Below are 20,430 nucleotides of genomic sequence, written 5' to 3'. Positions count from 1 at the left end.
GGGGGTGTATAATTTTCCAGAGTCAAAGAAACTTGCATCCAAAATCTAAAGACACAAAGCAGAGGGCAATCCTCAAATGTGGTATGTTTGCCATCATTTAATTTCCTGCTGCAGAGGATTAATGGCAGAAACAGATTAGTGCAGGTTACTGATTTCTTTCTTGTTCCCCAGTGCCTACTGTCTGGGTACAGAGAAGGTGGAAGTGCTGATCAACAAGGAGCAGAGCTAATTTTGTTGTTTTTTCCATTGCTTTAATTGGGTAATCTGACCATCAAAACAGTGAGGGAACTGGAAGCTGGCATCAATTAAAGTGGTTGCTCCCTGGGTCTGTGTAAACATGATTACATTATTATTAATGGGCGGATTGAATTATTCCTCCAATCTGGAATCCTTCACTCAGCAAGGCAGATCCCCTAGCTCCACGTGTTAAATAGAATTTTGTTCCTCTAATCACTCAAGTTGGGAGGATTTTTGATGAGATGCAGTAATCCTGAGTCAGCCTAATTTTCACGGGATGCATTTTAAAAAAAAAAAACCTGAGCACTCTGCTCATTCTTAAAGGAGATTATTTTCACTTGACTTTCATTGGCAGCGTCCAGTGAAAGTTTGCCATACCTGCTAAGCAGACCCCTGCAGTAACCCATACTGGATTGTACATCAGGTTTGGTTTAGACCCAGTTGTTCCATCAAGTATTCAAAGCAGAGAGACCGTCCCCAGACGATACCCTCGTCAGAAGATGTGAGCAATGTTGCTGTCAGGACATTTACACCAAGGAACTTAAGCGTTCGTAGAGACATCAGGAAACGAACAGATGATGCATTCTTATTTTGCAGATGCTGCTGGCATGATAGGTGTAGCTGACGTGAGCTGTCTCCTGGTGCTTCCAACTGACAGCAATCTAAACACGCGGTCTCAGGAGGATCTGCTGGCACAGCCTCAGGCAGAACAACACAGGCCCAGGCTGACACCAGAAGCATCAGAATCTGTGTCAAAGGATTGCACAAGCAGCATAAGTGAGAACAAATCTGACAAGGTGGGAGTGCCGGAGCCTTGTAGCACCTCCAGTGGCCAGGGGAAACCATCTGGGATGCTAACCGACAGGAATGGAAAAATCAAACTGCTGGATGAGTTTTTGCAGAACTTCCGTGAATCCGTGTTCCAGAACAATAAAAGCCAGGCTTCGGACCAGTCCAAAGGTAGCAGATTAATTTTAAATAAAATCCAAAGAGAATTGTGCATGCTGGAAATCAGAAACCGAAATTGCTGGAAAGGCTCAATAGATCAGGCAGCCTCAGAACTGGGGAAGGGTCACTGAACTCAAAACTTTAACTCTGATTTCTCTCCACAGCTGCTGCCAGACCTGATGAGCCTTTCCAGCACTATCTGTTTTTGTAACTGATTAATTTTGTATGGAGAGTTAATGGACCAAATTCCCTCTTTGCGACCGCACCCAACCCCCTGTCCCACCCCCCACCCCTCACATTTTTCTTTCCTCTTGTTGGCAGCCTCCAGCTTCAGCCTGGCAAATTGTGTAACTGGCATCAGCCCCTGTGTACCATCGGGCAACAGGAAAGACAGTTCAGATGGGCCGGGACAGGCAACGTAATTCTTAAATCCATGCCGTTAAGTGGTGTAACTAATTTGTTGCAGGATGAAATTCACTAGCAAACTCCTGAGTTTTTCACAGTGGCCGTTTGTAAATTGTTCAATCTGTTCAGAGTAATAGCAGATCACGACCCCAGGTTCTAGCTGTTTGTAGACCGACAATGTTAAATTTAGCACAAAATTACATTTAGCAACACCATATTCATATTTGAATTCTAATTTAATTTGATTTTGATTTTGATTTATTATTGTCACATGTACCAAGATACAGTGAAAAGTGTTGTTTTGCATGGTATCCATGCAAATCAGATCTTACGTAGGTACATCAGAACATAATGTAGGATATAATGTTTACGGCTACAGAGAAGGTGCAGAGAAAGATCAACACTAATATGAGAGATTGGTTCATATGCTTGATAACAGCAGCGAAGAATTTGTGTCATGCATACCTAACACTTTACTGACACGAACACAGACAACGAACAGAGTTTAATGACCACACTGGTGGCACTGTGCAATGACCAAAAAGCTCACTGAAATCCCACTGCAGCCATTTCCGGGAGCCCAGCTGGGATTAAATCCCGGGCGAGCGCTTACCTGCCTGCTGTCGGAATTCCCTGTGCTTTATTGAGGGAGATATCCTGTCTCCAGGAGTAGCTGGCCAATCCGGAGACTGCCAGTTCTATAGTCCTGGGAGGCTACTGCTGGACTACAAAAAACACCCAGGAGCAGTGCTGGAGACAATGCAGGGTAGAGGGTGGGGTAGAGGGAGGGGTTGGTGGCCTTACCACGGGCTGTCAGGCAGGCAATGTTGATGAAAGGGAAGGGGTTTCCGTGTGGAGGACAAGTGGGAGTTTCCCATCATGGAAGCGATTGACACTGTCAGGGTTTTCCATGGGGCACAGAGTCTCCAAGCAGAAGGGTATTACCCACCAAGCCTTCAGGCAGGGTATACTCAGCAACCTGCCCACATGGGATACCATCCTGGCTCTCCCTCACCAACACTGGAATACCAGTGCAGTGAGAAAATGGCCTAACATGGCCTTCAATCGGGTCAACTTTGACCTTCCCTGACCCACCTTAGTAGGCTCAGAAGTGAGAGAAGTAGTTCCAGGAAGAACTTGAAGAGCTTAAAACAGCAGGAACTGATGAGGGAGCAGAGAAGAAACAACTTGAAACGAGCAAATCTATCAACCTCGGGAAAAAGAGCTTAAATAATATTTGACACCAGCCAAGTGGCACAGTTTATAAAAGCATTAATTATGTGGTCTCGTACAAATTGGGTAAGTGGGATGTACATTATATTGAATTATACTGAGTTGGCTGATTTCTGAGAGACATCTGCCAGGTCAATAAAATCAACCTCTGCAACAACTACTTGGATTCGTGTAGCATAATTAACATAATAAAATGCCACAACTTGCTTCACAGGAGTTCAACAAAATTTGGCGCTGGGTCACATAAGGCAATATTGGGGCAGTTGATCGGAATCTTGTTCAGGGAGGTAAGTTTGAAATAGGATGTTCAAATGTGAGAGGTGTAACAGTTTAGGGAAGAACTTCAGAAGCTTAGATCTGTGGCAGCTGAAGATACAGCCACCAATGTTGGACCAATTGAAACTGGGGTGCGCAAGAGGCCAGAAACGCAGGGTGTGGTGCAAGGAGAAGATTACAGAGATGGGGAAAGAGGAGGCCATGCGGAGATTTGAAAACAAGGGCGAGAATTTTAAAATCGAGCTGTTGCTTAAGCAGGAGCCAATGCAGGTCCGTGATCACAGGGCTAACGGATGAACTTTTACCAGTGAGGAGATTTGGAGTACTGTGCTATCCATTACGTGACAGGGTCAGGATTTGTCAACAACCATTAGGATGCAATTTAGAAGGTCTTCAAATTGTTAGTACTTTCTGTGTAGTCTCTTTCAGTTCAATTCTTGATTCCCAATGGACCACTGCTAGTTAGTTCTGGGGAATGTAAATTATATGTGGAGGTGGAAAACTGAGGTGAGGCAGCAGCATGTAACAAATTCCAGTGTGGGCAAACCTTGACAAATACCATCAATCCAGATCGCACTTTGACACCAAAGTTTTGCAGTGATGGCAATTTTACTCTTAATTTAAAGTTAAAATCTACCCTTTTGAGTACATTTGATTTCAGCTCATAAAACTAAAAGCCACTACATTTAAACGATTTTGTTTCAAAAATGAGGATGGTTAAACCAAATTAGCATCCCTGGCTGGATACAGATTATCACACAGGCCCTTGAATATGGCTATTTATTGCCATAAACTTTAATTCTGAACTGAAGCAACAGAAAGAAATGTGATAAAGTATCTCCTATGGATTGCTCCCCTGAATCGGATTGGCCACCTGGTTCTAGGCTTTGGTCGGCATTACGTTTACACATTTTCCAAACCAAATAATACATTGTGTCACCGACTACAATTCGATAGGACCAATGTTTTCCTGAAGCACTGAGATTTTGCAAAACGTAGGAGTCCATCAGATATGCTCCACTTGTGCCAGAAAATAACTGATTTTGTGCAAGTTTCATACTCTATCACAATACAGTGAAATGTTAGTTTGGTGAGAAATAGGTGGCAGTTTGAAATTAACAATTACATTAAAACTGATGACAGCGGAGTGCTTCCCTGTTACTAGTTAAACTGATAACTTTAAAGCAAGGCTTTATATTTTGCCTTTGAGACCTACACACCACATGACTAATAATTACTTGATATCTTTTCCTTTGCCAGGTGTGCTGTGTCCAAACAATGTGGTGTGCTGACTGATTCATCGTGCATGTATCTTTGAATTGAAATACCATTTTGTTCATTAACTTTTCAGTGGGTGTTGAGAATGGTGCACAATGCAGCTCACCAGCTCAGAGGTCATCGCTGTGTGATGTACCAAAAGAGCAAGTGCTCGAGAGTATAGATCGGAGCAGACAGGTTAACCAGCAGTCAGAGGAATTGGACAGCCAGGTTGAAATGGAGCAGCATCTAAAATGGCAGGGTGTGACGGGCGTCCTTCAAGCCTATCAAGAATATATTGAAGGTAAAAAAACAAAGCACATCCAAATAAGCCAAACTTGCAGGCTGCTTTGAATGTGATTGCAAATCTACTGGATTGCTTTTTCTCGATTGATTTTTTCCCCTTTGGAAACCAATGGCTGCTTAGAATCATAAGGTTCAATTTTAGTTTGTTCCACCCATTATAACCAGGGTGATAGTTATAGTGTCATACAGCACGGAAACAGACCCTTCGGTCCAACCAGTCTATGCCGACAATAATCCCAAATTAAACTAGTCCAATCTGCCTGTGCTTGGCCTGTATCCCTCCAAACATTTCCTACTCATGTACTTATCTAAATGTCTTTTAAATGTTGTAACTGTACCTCCATCCACCACCCCAGACACGAACCACCCTCCGTGCAAAAAAACTGCCCCCATGTCTTCATCAGTTGGCATATGCTACAACAGTTGCCATTTTGCTTGGGGCCTAGAGATGGATGTTCCAGGTGAGAGTCCACTTGTAAACTGTAAAAGAGGGTCCAATCTTACCAATTATCACCCAGGATTGCAAGAAGTATGAAGATGTGGATAGCATGTACCATAGCTACTGTGCATATTTCTAATAGGCATTGAGTGGAGGAGCTCTTGTGATGCAGTGGTACTATCCCAGGGTTCAAGTCCCACTGCCTCAAAGGAATGTAATAACACTGCTGAGCAGATTGATTAGAAAATATATTTAAAAATGGGCATTCAGTGATCTAACCACTGCTTCTTAGAGGAGCTGGGAAATTCTCGCAGGAAAAAAAAAATCTAAGATATGTTTAGTATTTGGGATGCCTCATAGCGCCAGGGAGACCCGGGTTCAATTCTGCCCTTGGGTGACTATTTGTGTGGAGTCTGTACATTCTCTCCGTGTCTGCATGGGTTTCCACTGGGTGCTCTGGTTTCCTCCCACATGTTAGGTGGATAGGTCATGGTAAATTGTCTGTAGTGTCCAGGGATGTATAGGCTAGCTGGATCTAGTCATGGTAAATGTGGGGTTATTCGGATGGGGTAAGGGGCTGGGTCCGGGTGGGATGCTCTTTGGAGGGTCAGTGCATATTTGATGGGCTGAATAACCTCTTTGTGCACAGTAGGGAATCAGTGATTCTGATGCTTCTCCTGCCCCCAGGTTTCTAAGGCTGCTTCACTCCTGGATTCCTCCTTTATCCAGGTACCAGCTCTCAGCTGGTTCAGCCGGCAAGCCAATGATTTTCCACTCAGCCACAAGCAGTGATCTGAAACAGGCCAGCCATGTAGCCCCCATCATTTACCACCAGGCTGCAAATAAGGCTTAGACCACAAAATGGCTAGAACCTCGTGTTGATGGCCACCTACCCTCGCTTAAAATTAAAAAAAGGCTCGTGTTTTTAGTGCATTCTGCCCATTTCCCTGCATGTAATTGTTCTCTGTCAGGTATTTGCACATACCTTTTTCTAAAGCCTGGAATGGATTATGCCTCAGTTATAGGGTAGACTTTTGTGCCTTCCGCCATGATGGATTTGGTGGCAGGAAGCATTTAATCAGGTCGAAGGATGGTGCATGTGGGGACTCTGACACCATCCCAACTCCACCCTGAGTGAGTCTGCCCAGTTCGCCATCAACTGAGGCCCTTAGCGGACATGTCAAACAACCAGACATTCTCATTTAGCAGTTGCCTTTGACACGTTTATCAGGGCCAATGAGCTTAACAAGAAGCTTAATGCACACTCATGTTTACTTTTAGCAATCTTAGGTGTGCTCTCTCCTAAAAAGGAGCTTGCATCTTTCCAAGGATGCCTGAAATTCCCCAAAGGTGGCTCAGAACCATATTCAAAAGCAAAGTGTTAAGTTATTTCCATAAATTCCAGGCCACACAGACCTATACGTTGAAGACAGTCACATGACACCACAACATGCGACATTCCAGCAAAAAGGTGCCCTCATCACCTTCAGTCTCTGTTCCTGTGTCATGGACACAGTGTAGTATCTTCACTTAGTCAGCAATGTATGTGTAATGTGCAGTAACGTTACTATGCACAGAACCCATACTATGTGTGTATGTCTGAGATAGTATAGCATTATAAGTAATCTAATATTGTTAACAAACCTCAGTTTAATTGACTCAATAAAAACCAAGTATTTGTGATATATTCTACATGGAATGACATTAAAAAAACCACAAAGCAAGTCACACTGGCAGCACGTGGGCACTAAAACCTATTAGTTAGAGCTAGTTTGTTGCAATAAGCCAATACTAAATGTAGACAAGCTGGAAGTAGGATTGCACATGTGGGCCACCATTTTCCAGAAAGTGAGCCGTCATCCATCTGAGTTCACAGCTGAAGGTGCTATAAACTGAATGAGGCATCATTACCTCAAAAGAAGCAAGGAACATCCGTGAGTCTACTCTCTGTGAGGAGAAATAAAACACGAGGGCATGCAGCTCACCCAATTTTTAAAAACAAATAGCTGAGTGACAGCCTTGGCTAAGAAAGTGATTCTGGAATTCAGCACAGAAAGGAAGCATGGATAAACAGTTTTCTGTATGAAACACGGCTTACTTGTGTCTAGCCATCAGTCAATACCACGATTTTCTTTTCCTGAAAGAAACACAAGTGACATCATCACCCCCTTTTTTGAATGAGCGCTGCCTGCAGGCACAACACTACAACTTTTAAAGGGGCAGCAACATACAATCAAGAAAGAAAAGAAGCTAAAAGCAAAAAAAAAGCATCCAGATCCTTACACTGGCATTTTAGAGGGAATAAATCTACAAAAGAAAAATGGAAAGAAAACATTTAAACCTAAATAAAAACTGAAAGAATTGCGGATGCTGTAAATCAGGAACAAAAACAGAAATTGCTGGAAAAGCTCAGCTAGTCTGGCAGCATCTGTGAAGAGAAATCAGTGTTAACGTTTTGGGTCGAGTGACCCTTCCTCAGAACTGGTGTCCCATACCTCTTATTTAAATAAAGAATCAATCAATCTTTATGACTCTGTAGAGAACTGAGAAAAAACAGCGAGCAGTCAAATTTCTTCTCCCTTTGAGGGGCACTTCAGAGTTAAGAAGAATAAAATCTGTTGTTATTTCAGATGTTGAGTGCAAATATCCTGAAAAGCATTTTCAAATTTTATAAGATCAACTGAAAAGTTCAAATCAATTTCAGGATCTGAAGGCTTGAATTCATATCGTATTGACAATAGCCAGCTTAAAGTCATGTTCAATTTGTAGCCAGATTCTACACAAAGGTATGGAATGCAATTTCACTGAAGCCAGCTGGCAGGCTTATAGAACTAGTCATTACCTCCACTCCCATCAAATCGTTTAGAAAATCACTCCTGACAAACCGAAAGAATGTACTACTGATGATCACTAGAAGAAAGTCATAAAATCAAACCAGTTATAGCAGGCTGGCAGTATCTTTGGATGCTCAAATCTGGAGCAACTATTGTATCTGTCAACAAATTGAGTAGAATATACAAAGGTTGTATGAAGCATTGCATATCTAACCCACCAAGACAGTATCCAGATTTCATGATATTTCCGAGCTATATTCTGCAAGAGGATATTGGGCTCTAATGTGTAGGAAGTCCGGTCAGTGCAGAGAACCCCAAACTACAACATAATGCTCCTCAGCAGTGTGTGAAGAAGGGCCAAACAAAGTCCAATATCAAAAAAGCTTAAGAAGTTTTATCCGCGTGACATGTCAACAAAGTTTAAGAGGTAACCTCAAGAATTCAGCTTACAGATCCCAGTTAGTCTGTACATGTAGTCTACTTGACGCATCACATAGACCCCTTCAGAAAAAAAAACTGAAGCTTTTGCATCCATCCAAAGTGATTTATCTCAAAAGGAATGGATGACATGCTAAATGTTAAGATCGGCACTGGTATCACTGCATATATCATCCCTTTATTCATCTCACACAAAATATACTCGGGAAACTAGCCCAGCGTGGTGCAGCCTGCACATCAACCAGCTAGCTGCTTACATCCAGTGTATTGGAATTATCTACCTTAAATTCCAATGTGGATCCTTGAGACAGACACCTGAAACCTTTCACATGTTCAAACAGATGGACCACCAATTATTGGTACACCAGTCTGTTTGGATCTATATATTAATACAATCCATGGTGTGAAAAATCCCATCAGTTGCAGTATAAAAGGATTCCAGACTGCACCATCAATCTCATACATTTCACAGCAAAGCTGAATAGAATCAACAACCTCTGTCAAGTGATGCTGGACGTCATTGAAAGCTTCATTTTGCTATTCTCCACAGTCGCCAGCACTTATGTGAAATTGACACATGCATTGCAAAGACCACAGCTGTTATGTCTAAGCTGAGTAAGAGAGTGTGGGATGAATCCTCAATGCACTGCTGTAGACTGGTGGGACCTGGACAACATGTACTAGAGAGAAGAAAAAAACTGAACAATTTCTGCCTTCTCTGTCTGAGGCGTTTCTTTGACATCTCTTCACAAGATAATGTTTTGGAATGAGCTAATTCAATCAGCATATACTCATTACTGTGCAACTGTGTCAGTGCTGCTTCCTTAAAAGGATGTTAACCTTAACCGTAAAAGCCTGCTGTCTAGTGAACTGGCCACTGGATCACAACCTCTTGAGCATCCATAGTCCGCTAAAATACCACTGGTAAATGCGATATGAAGACAGCAAACGTTGACAATGACACTTCTGAGACAGTTGCTGATGCCCTCTGGAGGATAACTGTTTGGAAGGGCTTTGGAAGAGAGAAACAGAAATGAAAAACTCCACTGGCTGAGAAGAGGACCCAGAGAAGACAGAGTTCAGCAAATCTTGCATCGTCTAAGACTGTAGTCTTCCTCTACACAAAATGCAGTAGAGGCTGCCATGCCAGGGTGGGGCCACCACAGCAGAAACCTTCATCTTACAAGATGAAAAATTGTCACCATTTTATTTATATAGCGCAGCAATACTTACTTGTTACATGCTATGAGACTTTGTCTCATCATGCAAGGTGCTATATGAATGCAATATTTTCTTTATTTTACTCCATTGACCAGCCAAGTGATACTGGCCTCAATTGGTTTCACTTGTGTCTTTCCAGTGGTAGTCATACAGATGGACAATAAATGCTTGCATAGCCTGCAATGCCCACATCCCTCCCATGTATAAATAAAAATGACAGTGTCTTTATGGAATGGCATCTCTTCATGCTGTCTCACCATGGCCTCTGGATTTTCTCCACAAAGGACTAACCTTGGTTCCCTCCTATTTCTCTTTTGTGTTCTGTGCCACAATTACATCTTCTAAAGGGAGATGTTAACAGTATCCCTGTCCGCTAAAGTTTTAAATTAGAGTTTTCATTCTCATGATCAAGTCTCTCTATTACCTTATCATCTCTCCCTATCCCTGTAATTTCCTCCTGTCCTACAACCCACCAAGAATTCTGCATTCTGGCCTTGGTGCATCCTCCAAATTCTTTCAAGAGTGTGGCTTCAACTGTCTTCGCCCAAATCTTAGGAATTCTTTCTCTGAAGCTCTTTCTCCCTCACCACCTCTCATCTTTTAAGATAATCATTAAGACCTACATCTTTGACCAAAGCTTTAATTGCCCTTGCTATAACCTATTTGGCTCGATGTCCATTTTTTATCTAATTACTTTCCTAAGAAGATCATGGGATGATTTCCTAAACTAAACCCGTTATATAAATGCACATTGTTGCTATTGTTAAGAACTGTTTCCAAAGCACTTGTGCTCTACAATCATGTTAAACAGGATTTAAAATCCAAGAGAAAGAAAGTAAAATGATAAATGAGTCTGGAGAAATCACAGTGACTGAAAAAAGGCAAAGCATTAAAACAGTAACAATTTTTCTTAAATCTTCCTGTCCGATTGTTTCTTATTTTCTCAGAATATTGCCAGTCTGGTTTATTCTGCTTTCTTTGAGAATTTTTTTCTTTTCTCATAGCCATCTGCCTTGCTTTCTTCATATCACTCTGATTGATCTTTGTTTCTGATCTATATGTTTACCATTCTGTTGTTAATTTCACTGCTTTACATCTTTCTGTTTTGTTACTACCTTTAAATCATTACAAGTAGTGTATAAACTGTGTATTGCACAGACATTTGCAATTGAGGTGGGCGTAAAAGAATCAATCCCAACCACTTCAATTTTGTTCATGTTTTAAAAAATAAGTCAAGGCTACAAATCCTTCCAGACTTAGTATGCAGGAGGCTGGAGATGGTCTTGTATTATGAAAAGAAAGAATAAAGTTGGCCGATGCAACTTGCATTAATGGAATTGATAAATTATTTTCGTTTTGCAGAGAAAAATGTGGAGCGACAAGTCCTCCAGGAGCAGCTGAATCATCTCAAGGAAAGAAATCGTGAATTAAACTTGACAGCAGAGTACCTCAGTGCACACATGTTGGTAAGAAATGACTTGGCTGCACAATAGCCAGATGCGTGGACACGAAGTTCATTAACTAAGTTACCCCTGCATTTCTGATTGTGCTCTGCTTAAAAAGCACCTCCTGCAGTGGCTACACTTAATAGGATGAACATCAGTAAATATTCACAGCTCCAAGGCAACTGAAATGTTCTTGAAAAATTGCTGGATGTCTTTTTGAGTTACATTAAGTGTTAGATCATTTTGGCAGAAATCTGACATTTTGCTGTCCTGATGATGTCCAATTCTGCACATGCTAGCAATGGTACAAGGGCCACATGTGAAAATGAGAGATCTAACTGCAGCACATGGCAGTAAAATGCCAACCAGCACTTGGAGTGGAACTTTTCTTAACTCCGAGACATCTGTTGGTTTTCAAAGAGCATTTTTCTTGACTTGGAAATGTTTACTGGTGTTTGCCCTTTTAAGTGGAATACTCCAGGAGGTGCCTTTACTGCTGTTTGTAGCAAGCAGTCAGAAACCAGAGACTTCAGATAATGTAGGGAGAAGAAGATCTATGTTAATTGTCAGTTTCAGGGGAAGGAAAGGGTACTTAGAAAGTCCATATCTGTTTGATTTATCACACGTGAATATAAGATGATTTGTAGTTGTGGAAATTACTCCATTTCCACTAGTTTCCAGTGTTTCTAGATTGAATAGACTTGGAAATCAGGCTGAAAGGAGTCCCCATTGTGACTGTCAGTCATCTTTGAATTATGGTTGCCAAGATATTTAAAACTTAAGTCTGTCCCCAAAGAATGGAATCAGTCACAAGATGATGGATTACACTCTCACACCCATGGTGTTTAAATTTTATTTTAGTCATGTTAATCTTCAGCTGTCCCTATGAGCAGGCTGATGCTCTACTCTGCCTAAGGCCTGCAGCAGCCATTTTTCTTTCTGGTCCATCCTTCTCTGGCAAAGGTAGGAATCTCATCAACAAAATCACTTGAAACAAGCCTGATTCTGGAAGCTTTCCCAGATAAGCAGCAGCATAGTTGGGCAAGTGTGCCAACTTTCCACCAGGGTCCTGCAAACTCCCAGCTATGAACATCAAAACATTGGGAGAGGTTAGTATTTGAAAAGATTGTATGTTGAGAAGGCTTGAGGAATTGGTCACCAACTCTGTACAGGTCATATGAATACATCCAGAAACTGTCCCATCAATCCCCCATATGCACCATGAAAATATTTAAAATTATCAAAAGTACTTCAATATTTATTTGTACATCTCATATCTTGATGACTGCTAATGGCCCAAGAAGCTGCGAAACTTAGCTGATATTAATTCTTCAAAGCAAATGGTCAATTGCTTTTAAAAAAACCTCAGTGCTCAATTCTAATCAAAGGTCCTGGTGGTAATAAACACCAGTTAATGTGGCATTTTGTCCCTACAGGAGCTGAGAATGTGTAAACAGAAGTATGAAGTGGAACGCCAGCACCAGCAAGCTGCCCTACGCAATCTGCGTAAGTGCCTTGATCTGACTCATTGCCTGCCTGAATCCTCACACAGATGAATTGAGGAATTTCATGCACTTGGGCAAGGACAAAACTACAGCCAGGAAGAATGCGCCCCGATTACAAGATAAGTTGTTCCTTCCGAGCTGATTGACTAGTTTCCACTTATGTCATTATTGTTTGCTTCAAGTGTCATCAGGATACAGTGTCGAAGTTCTCAATGGACTCTTGAAACCAAACTGCTCGATTGACAGGAGTCTCCCTTTGCCAAACACCTCAGCTTGCATAGTTACCCTCCACAGCCTAGCTGGACCAAAAGCTACACTGAGGACTTATAATGCAAAGCTGGATAGTGACACTTTGAGGATCCTCAGGTTACAGTAAATAATGCAGAAAAAGTGAAGTGAATGTGTAATCAAAGTACTTTTCTGTATTTAATAGAAAACATGTTTAGGTTTCTAATTTGTACATTAGCTGGAGAAAGCATTTATTTAGAAATTTGAAGCAGAAGGGAAATTTAATTGAGAAGGCCTGCTATATAAAGTAACAGAAAATTGTCAGCAAATAGAAATGCTAATTATTAACTATTCATTTATTTCATTTGGACCAGGTAAATTTTAAGGATAAATCTGAGTGTCATCAATGTGTCATGAGCACTTAACACATTCTTATCAAATTCCTTGCCACTACACTAACAGAAGCATTAATCTGTTTCAAGTTATTGCCTCTACTGAAATGACAGTGTGAAAGAATTTGATGTGGATACAGTCAGCATTCAGAACATCCTTTCTATGCTCTTCTTTCTTTTTAAAAAAATCACACTTTGCCTAATACTTGGATCTATGTAATGTTGATGTTTATATATATTCACAATGAATCCTTTTTTTTGGTTTGTATATTACAGTGCAGCATTATTCACCGATTATAAAGTTAAATGTATATTTTGAAGTTCTGCAACGGGTTTGCTTTTAATTCAGTTGTTGGTGATAAAAAGGTACAGATTTGCATTGAATTAAATAGATTAATGCAGCGATAAGGACAGGATTTTGTAAAAGAATAGGTCTGTAATTTTACTTTGTTGCTTAACTAATGTAAATGCTGAGCAAAAAACTACCTTTTACTACGCAGCACCACTTCTAATATTAGAAATTACTTGAAGTACATTTTCTATTTTTTTGTAATGAAGTTAATGAAAGCAGATTTCTTGTTATCACGTAGAGTTATGTAAAACTGACCTCACTTTGAGGAAGAATAGGGATCATAAAATGTCTTTATTCCCAAGTATTAAGATATTTTTAACAGAATATACTATGTGAGATTTTTCAGTTGCCTATAAAGGCAAAATCTCAAGTAAATGGAATTAGCATAACATTGTTTAAAATAAAGATTATTAATTGAATAATGTGTAATTATGAGTATTAAGGGAATTGTTATAATCAATCCAGTGCGTTTTGTGCTCTGTAGTTTTTTTTAGGACAAAGGCCTTTTGCGCAATTAAATTTTTGCGTCAGTTAAGTATTTCATAGCAGTTCCTAAAAAAGATGACAATTAAACTGTTTTAAGAAGTAGTTCTTCTATTAAATTATTAGTGTAATAATTTGGTATTAAAACTGTTTACCTAAAGGACCCTCAATAAGTTGGTTTTCTTTCATTCAGTTATTTTTAAGCATTAGCCAACAGAACAAACCAGCTAACTGTCAGATGCGTAAGATGAGGTTAGTCAATGAGTTCTTTAACAAAGCCTAGGCATTACCATTAGTAACAATTTTCAAATTGTAACAGGTATTTATTATTTGAAGTCATGATTTTTAAGTATTTATTCATTATGTCTGCTGTGACTAAAATAAGCATTTGTTAATAAAGTTTTGTACACATCAGCTTTCTCCTTTATGTTGTTTTATTCAGTGTAATTTACACTTTTCTTTCAAATTATAACCTTTAGAAGACATTTAGCATTTAATACTTTGTACAAAAACACATGCAAAATCAGATAGATACGGGCAGAGTTTTCCCCCTCCTGGTTTGGCGGAGCAATGGGGAGAAAGGTGGGAAATAATGGAAAGAATTAAAACACCAAAATCATTGTCAAGAAAAATATTCCATTCAAGTCTTCAGTGGTGACTTCAGAATCTGCAAATTGAATGGGGACTTCGTCATTTCCATGCACTTGCATCTCATTAAAGCCCCAATAAACCTGCTTTATGCATCACTCCCAATTATCCTTGCCTTCTCCAAGAAACTATAGATGGTGCTAATTTCCATCAGAGTGGGTACCAGGCAGCTGCAACTCACCAAATGCTTGTTCCAGCAAGAATTCAACTACTTCTTCATAACAACATCTTGGAATGCTCCATGGCCACCATCCTCCTCAACCCTTCATTTATGCAAATCAAGATTGGCAAGCCACCAGCCTCTGGCTGCTCTCAGTCTTACACAAACACCATGTTACTTTGAGTTCAGGGACACCTAGGACTTGCAAGCTTTATCTAAGACTCATGCAGAGATACATACACTTCACATTCATCTGTACAGGATGGATCTTATGGCTGTTCACTTGCTTGCTCATTCACTCTATGTTTAATTGGATAATGCCAGCCTCTGTAAAGTTTACATTGCTTTCTTAGCACACACTCACTGACTTTGGCACTGTCTATGGGCTTTTGTGTGTCTCATATTGTTTTTTAGCACACAACGTATTTAGAGATCAGTTCCACGCGGCCAGCTTTTATAGTTTGCAGTGTTTTTTTTAGCACAGAATGTGACACAAGCAGCTTGTCACAGAGGGGAGAGCAACAGTCAAAAGGGTAGACATGTTGCTGAGTAGCACAGTGCATCAACTCCATACCTGCAGCTTGTACCAGCAGTTTATGGAGCAAATACACTACATGTGCTTCAACCAAATGGCCAGGTACAAAGCTCAAGATGCAGTGGTCCCTAATGGGGTGAAGGGAGACGACATTCAATCAAAGGATACCAATTTGTGTCTTGGAGATAGCCACAGTCTGTCAGGCACTCCGTCCTACCAGGATCCAGGAATCCATGTCTGGCCAGTACTGAGGGTCAAGTGTGACCATTCTGAGGATTGTTGGTAGGTCAGTCAAGTAGGTATTGAGACATTAGTCCAGGGGCTGGGTCATGGAAACTGGGGCTGTCCAGCCCAGTCAGTCTTGGGTGTTTGGTCAATTATAGTCAGGGGGTATTTTGTGAAGTCCTAGGGAAAGCAGACAATTCAAATCTGGGAAAAGGCTTCATTTCACTGGGTTGCTCTGGGAATGGTGATCAACAGGGGCCAGTTGGAGACCATAGGGTGGGACGTCATAGTGAATAGGAAGGCATTGGGAGTGGGGGTTTCATACAGGTCACAATAGCTCTGCCTGTATAGGAGGGTTGGGGCCAACAAGTAATTTCCAAAGTTGTATGCTATTGGGAGTAAAGTGGCACAGTAATAGTTATAGAATCACCACTGTGTGGATGTAGGCCATTTGGCCTATCAAGTCCACCCCAACCCCCTGAAGAGTGACCCTCCCCGTCCCTGTAACCCTGCATTTCCCATGGCTAATACACCTAGCCAGCACATCACTGGACACTATGGACAATTTAGCATGGCCAATCCACCTAACCTGGACATCTTTGGACTGTGGGAGGAAACCAGCACAGACAGTGGGAAGAATGTGCAAACTCTACACAGACAGATGCCCAAGACTGGAATCAAACCCAGGTCCCTGGTGCTATAAGGCAGCATTGCTAACTGCTTTGCCACCGTGCTTCCTCTTAATTCATTGCCCATCTCTAATTCCCCAGGGTGGGGTTAAGAATCAACCACATTGCTGTCATTCTGGAGTCACATGTAGGCCAGACCAGGTAAGGAGTGACAGTTTCCTTCCCTAAAAGGGGTTAGTGAATCAGATGGGTTTTCCCCCCAACAATCAACAATGGTTATCATTAGACTCCTCATGCCAGATTTTCCACCACCTGCCATGGCAGGTTTTGAACTGGGGTCCCCAGAACATTACATAGGTCTCTGGTGTTAACAGTTCAGCAATAATACCACTAGGCCATCACGTCCCCTTTATGTTTAAAGGGTCTACATATTATGTGTCCTTCTGACACATAGAGAAAAGGAAGCAGTCAGTGGGATATTGCATGGCGCTAAAGGTAGTTCACTCTGAAGGCCTCCAACAGGATATCATATTCAACAGTTGCACAATGAAATCTCATGATAACTAGCAAGTAAAGAAGAACCTGGACTAATCTCCTTCTGGATTTTTCCTTCATTGGTAACACTTCAATGTTTCAGAATGCACTTTGACTGAACGTATAAATACTTAAGCACCCCCCAGGTCAGCATTGAACCCATTGACGAGCCTTAAATGGTAGTGCAATAGCTGATGTATATGCTGAACCTTTCCCCCCAGAGACCTGCGGAGTTGACACTGACTCCATAAGTCCTATTCACATGCACAGTTTACGTTTGTAATGTTGTTTGCAGGCCATGCCCGAGCACATTGCTTTTAACCCATGTGTTGTCCATATTTAGGGTGGTCTTCACTCTTACGGAGCGCAGAAGAGCTTCTTCCTCTCCTGCTGGTCATCCCACTTCACCCAGGATGCAGTGCTGACTGGGTCTGTGCTTTGGCTGGCTGAGTGTGGTGTCGTGGCCTCCTGTAGCAGTTAGCTGGCTAGCACTGGTGCCTCACACTACCAGAGACCCAGATTCAATTCCACCTTAGGTGACTGTCTGTATGGAGTTTGCACTTTCTCCCTATGTCTGCGTGGGGTATCCTCTGGGTGCTCTGCTTTCCTCCCACAGTCCAAAGACTGTCTATGCTAAATTGCCCATAGTGTCCAGGGGATGTGCAGGCTAGGTGGGTTAGTCATCACAAATGTGGATTATTGTGATAGGGTGGGCCTGGGTGGGTTGATGCAGCCTCAAATAGCCTCTTTCTGCATTGTAGGGATTCTATGATACCCAGAAGCAGTGTATAAAGTGCAATGCATTGGCTGCAGTCTTCAATGTCATGGTTCAAGGATCCCTGACATTTGAGGCTATTATTTAATCAATGATGTTGCTGGGACTGGATGGTTTGAGCTATAGGAAGAGGTTGAATAGACTGGGTATTTTTTTCTCTGTTACGTTGAAGTCTGAGGGGTGACCTTATAGATATTTATAAAATCATGAGAGGCATGAATAGGGTGAATAGCCAAGGTCTTTTTCCTAAGGTGGGGGAGTCCAAAACTGGAGGGCATAGGTTTAAGGCAGAGAGGGAAAGATTTAAAAGGACCTGAGGGGCAACATTTTCACACAGAGCGTGGTGCGTGTATGGAATGAGCTACCAGAGAAGGTGGTGGAGGCTGATACCATTACAACATTTAAAAGGCATCTGGATGGGTATATAAATGGGAAGGGTTTAGACGGATTTAGGCCAAATGCTGGCACATGGGACTAAGTCAGATTAGGATGCCTGGTCAACATGGATGAGTTGGACCGAAGGGCCTGTTTCCATGCTCTATGACTCTAAGGGATCATTTCACTCTGGAATCTGACTTGTCCAGTATTCTCATCAGCTGGGATCACAACAGAAGCATGTGCAGTGGCAGATTTAGAGTGAGTGGTGGCCCTGTGAGTGTGAGGTAGCAGAGAAAAGATGGTGGTCTTCACTCACAGAGCGCAGAAGACCTTTTTCCTGTCCTGCTGGTCATCCCACTTCACCCAGGACACAGTGCTGACTGGGTCTGTACTTTGGCTGGCTGAGTGTGGTGTCGTGGCCTCCTGTAGCAGTTAGCTGGAAAAAGGACAGATTTCCTCTCCACTACCCATCCACCAGTGCCTTCAGGTCACTGTTTGCAAAACTGAGAGTGAGCTTTGCTTTGTTTTGGGCCTCAACGGTGTGAGGGACAGTTCTTGGCTTGCAGGTCTGTTTTAAATAAGACACCAGTGATGTCAACCCTGGAAGATCCTGGCAGTGTCACTTACCATGGAGATATTTCACTCAGAACTATAACGTTTTGCCACCAACTAACCTCAGAGAACCTTGCTCTTAAAGATTTCTCATTCAGAAACTTCTGAATTTTTCAACAATTAGTATCAGCCAGGTTTTCTACAATGGATGGTAGAGCAGATCTTCACCATCTTCCTCATTTTACGGAAAAATACCAGACCTTTTCTAAATTGCCATGCAAAACAATGAAAGTGGTTAAAGCAGTTTCCATTCCTTTGCCTGTGAATCTGAAATGAATTATGAGTTTATGAACAAGGATAAGAATCGATCACTCAGCTCTTCAAGCCTGCTCTGTCTTTTAATAAGATTGTGGCTGATCTGATTTTAACCTCAAACCTACATTCCTGCATACCCCGATAATCTTTCATTCCGTTGGTAATCAAGAATCAATCTGCCTCGACCTTTAAAATATTTAAAGATTCTGCATCCACTGACTTTTGAGGAAGGGAATTCCAAAGACTCACAACCCTCTGGGAGAAAAACAATTCCTCAGTAATTGCAGATAATGCAGTAAAATGTTCCAGACAATTCTAATGTACTTTACGACTGCTTCAAATAATTCAGCTTGAGCTTCCTCCTGATAGAAAAACTATAAAGTGCAACTATAAATAGTTTGAGAAGACCTCATTTATATATATTATTCCTAACTCTAAAACTACTTTTAAACAGAGAGAAAAATCACTTTCAAAACATTCGTGTATGAGTAAAATTAGCTAGCTATCTGTATGGTTAGCCATGACTCAAAAGGAAGTATTCTCACCTCTGAGTAAGTGGATTGAGTTCAAATCTCATTTAATCTAGATCGAGACTGTCAACTCAAAGCAGCACTTTTCTTCTGTTAATCAATGAAATTGATTGATTATTTAAATAAAAACACCAATAAGGCAAATTGATTATCACTAATTCCATGCGTTTTCAATGCTAATATTTTTTAAATGCAGAAGGGAGAAATTGGAGGAACACCACCTTCAGGGCAACTAAAGACAAGGAATAAATGGCAACTTTGTCAGGATGCCCACGTACCAAGAATAATTCAGTGTCAAATAAAAATTTTTATAAGAACACTTGGCCAACGGTTATACCCAAATGAAGTGGACGAAAGGAGATCAAGACACACCATAGAGGCAAGCTGATAGTGTTAAGAGATAGATCAGCCATATCATACTAAATGGAGGAGTTGAATGGTCTATGTTTAGGCCAGTTGAGACAATACTTAGTCCTTTTAAACCTATGGTGACTTTTATTTAGTAAACACAGACATGTGGAACAATTGTTTGCCTATTACAGTACCCACTTGATTTTCTTCCAGTTTACTGTCCAAGCAATAAAACCAAAAATCTACTCTAAAATTTCATAAAATGAAAGGTAAAGTATATTACTTCCCAACTCTAGATGATGCAAAGGATAAGATGAAACAGAAGTTCTATAGCATCACCTCATGGTGAGACGAGGAACCGTTATGAGTAAAGAAATTGGAATTGTCTTTATGAGAGATAATAGGAACTGCCGATGCTGGAGTCTGAGATAACAAGGTGTGGAGCTGAATGAACACAGCAGGCCAGGCAGCATCAGAGGAGCAGGAAAGCTGACGTTTCAGGCCTGGACCCTTCTTCAGAAATGGGGGAGGGGAAGGGGACTCTGAAGTAAATAGAGAGAGGGGGAGGCGATGATGGAAGGTGGATAGAGGAGCAGATAGGTGGAGAGAAGACGGACAGGTCAAGGAGGCGGGGATGGAGCCAGTAAAGGTGAGTGTAGGTAGGGAGTTGCAATGGGGGTTGGTCATTTGGGAGGGAGGGGCAGGTAGGTGGGAGGGAAGACGGATAGGTCAAGGAGACGGGGATGAGGCTAGTAGGTAGGAAGTGGGGATGGGGGTTGGTCAGTGAGGTGGGAGAAGC

The 20,430-nt window shown here is 41.5% G+C and overlaps 2 protein-coding genes across 2 annotated transcripts in view; both read left to right on the top strand.

Annotated features, from left to right (window-relative positions):
- LOC109928015 (genetic suppressor element 1-like) overlaps nucleotides 1-14,413 on the top strand; it is a 220,874-nt gene extending 206,461 nt beyond the window's left edge. The window contains exons 13-16 of the mRNA XM_048608961.1: nucleotides 835-1,197; nucleotides 4,451-4,660; nucleotides 10,957-11,060; nucleotides 12,476-14,413. Of these exons, the coding sequence (XP_048464918.1) occupies nucleotides 835-1,197; nucleotides 4,451-4,660; nucleotides 10,957-11,060; nucleotides 12,476-12,595 (797 nt within the window). The 3' untranslated portion in view covers nucleotides 12,596-14,413. The remainder of the gene's footprint in view (nucleotides 1-834; nucleotides 1,198-4,450; nucleotides 4,661-10,956; nucleotides 11,061-12,475) is intronic.
- A 933-nt stretch (nucleotides 14,414-15,346) lies between these two features.
- marchf6 (membrane-associated ring finger (C3HC4) 6) overlaps nucleotides 15,347-20,430 on the top strand; it is a 93,474-nt gene continuing 88,390 nt past the window's right edge. The window contains exon 1 of the mRNA XM_048608953.1: nucleotides 15,347-15,620. Coding sequence (XP_048464910.1) covers nucleotides 15,347-15,620 — 274 coding nt within the window. The remainder of the gene's footprint in view (nucleotides 15,621-20,430) is intronic.

Source organism: Rhincodon typus, chromosome 2 (genome assembly GCF_021869965.1).
Source record: "Rhincodon typus isolate 14 chromosome 2, sRhiTyp1.1, whole genome shotgun sequence".
NCBI lineage: Eukaryota > Metazoa > Chordata > Chondrichthyes > Orectolobiformes > Rhincodontidae > Rhincodon > Rhincodon typus.
The sequence above is the reverse complement of the archived record's forward strand: the minus strand, read 5'-3'. Positions and strand labels throughout refer to the sequence as shown.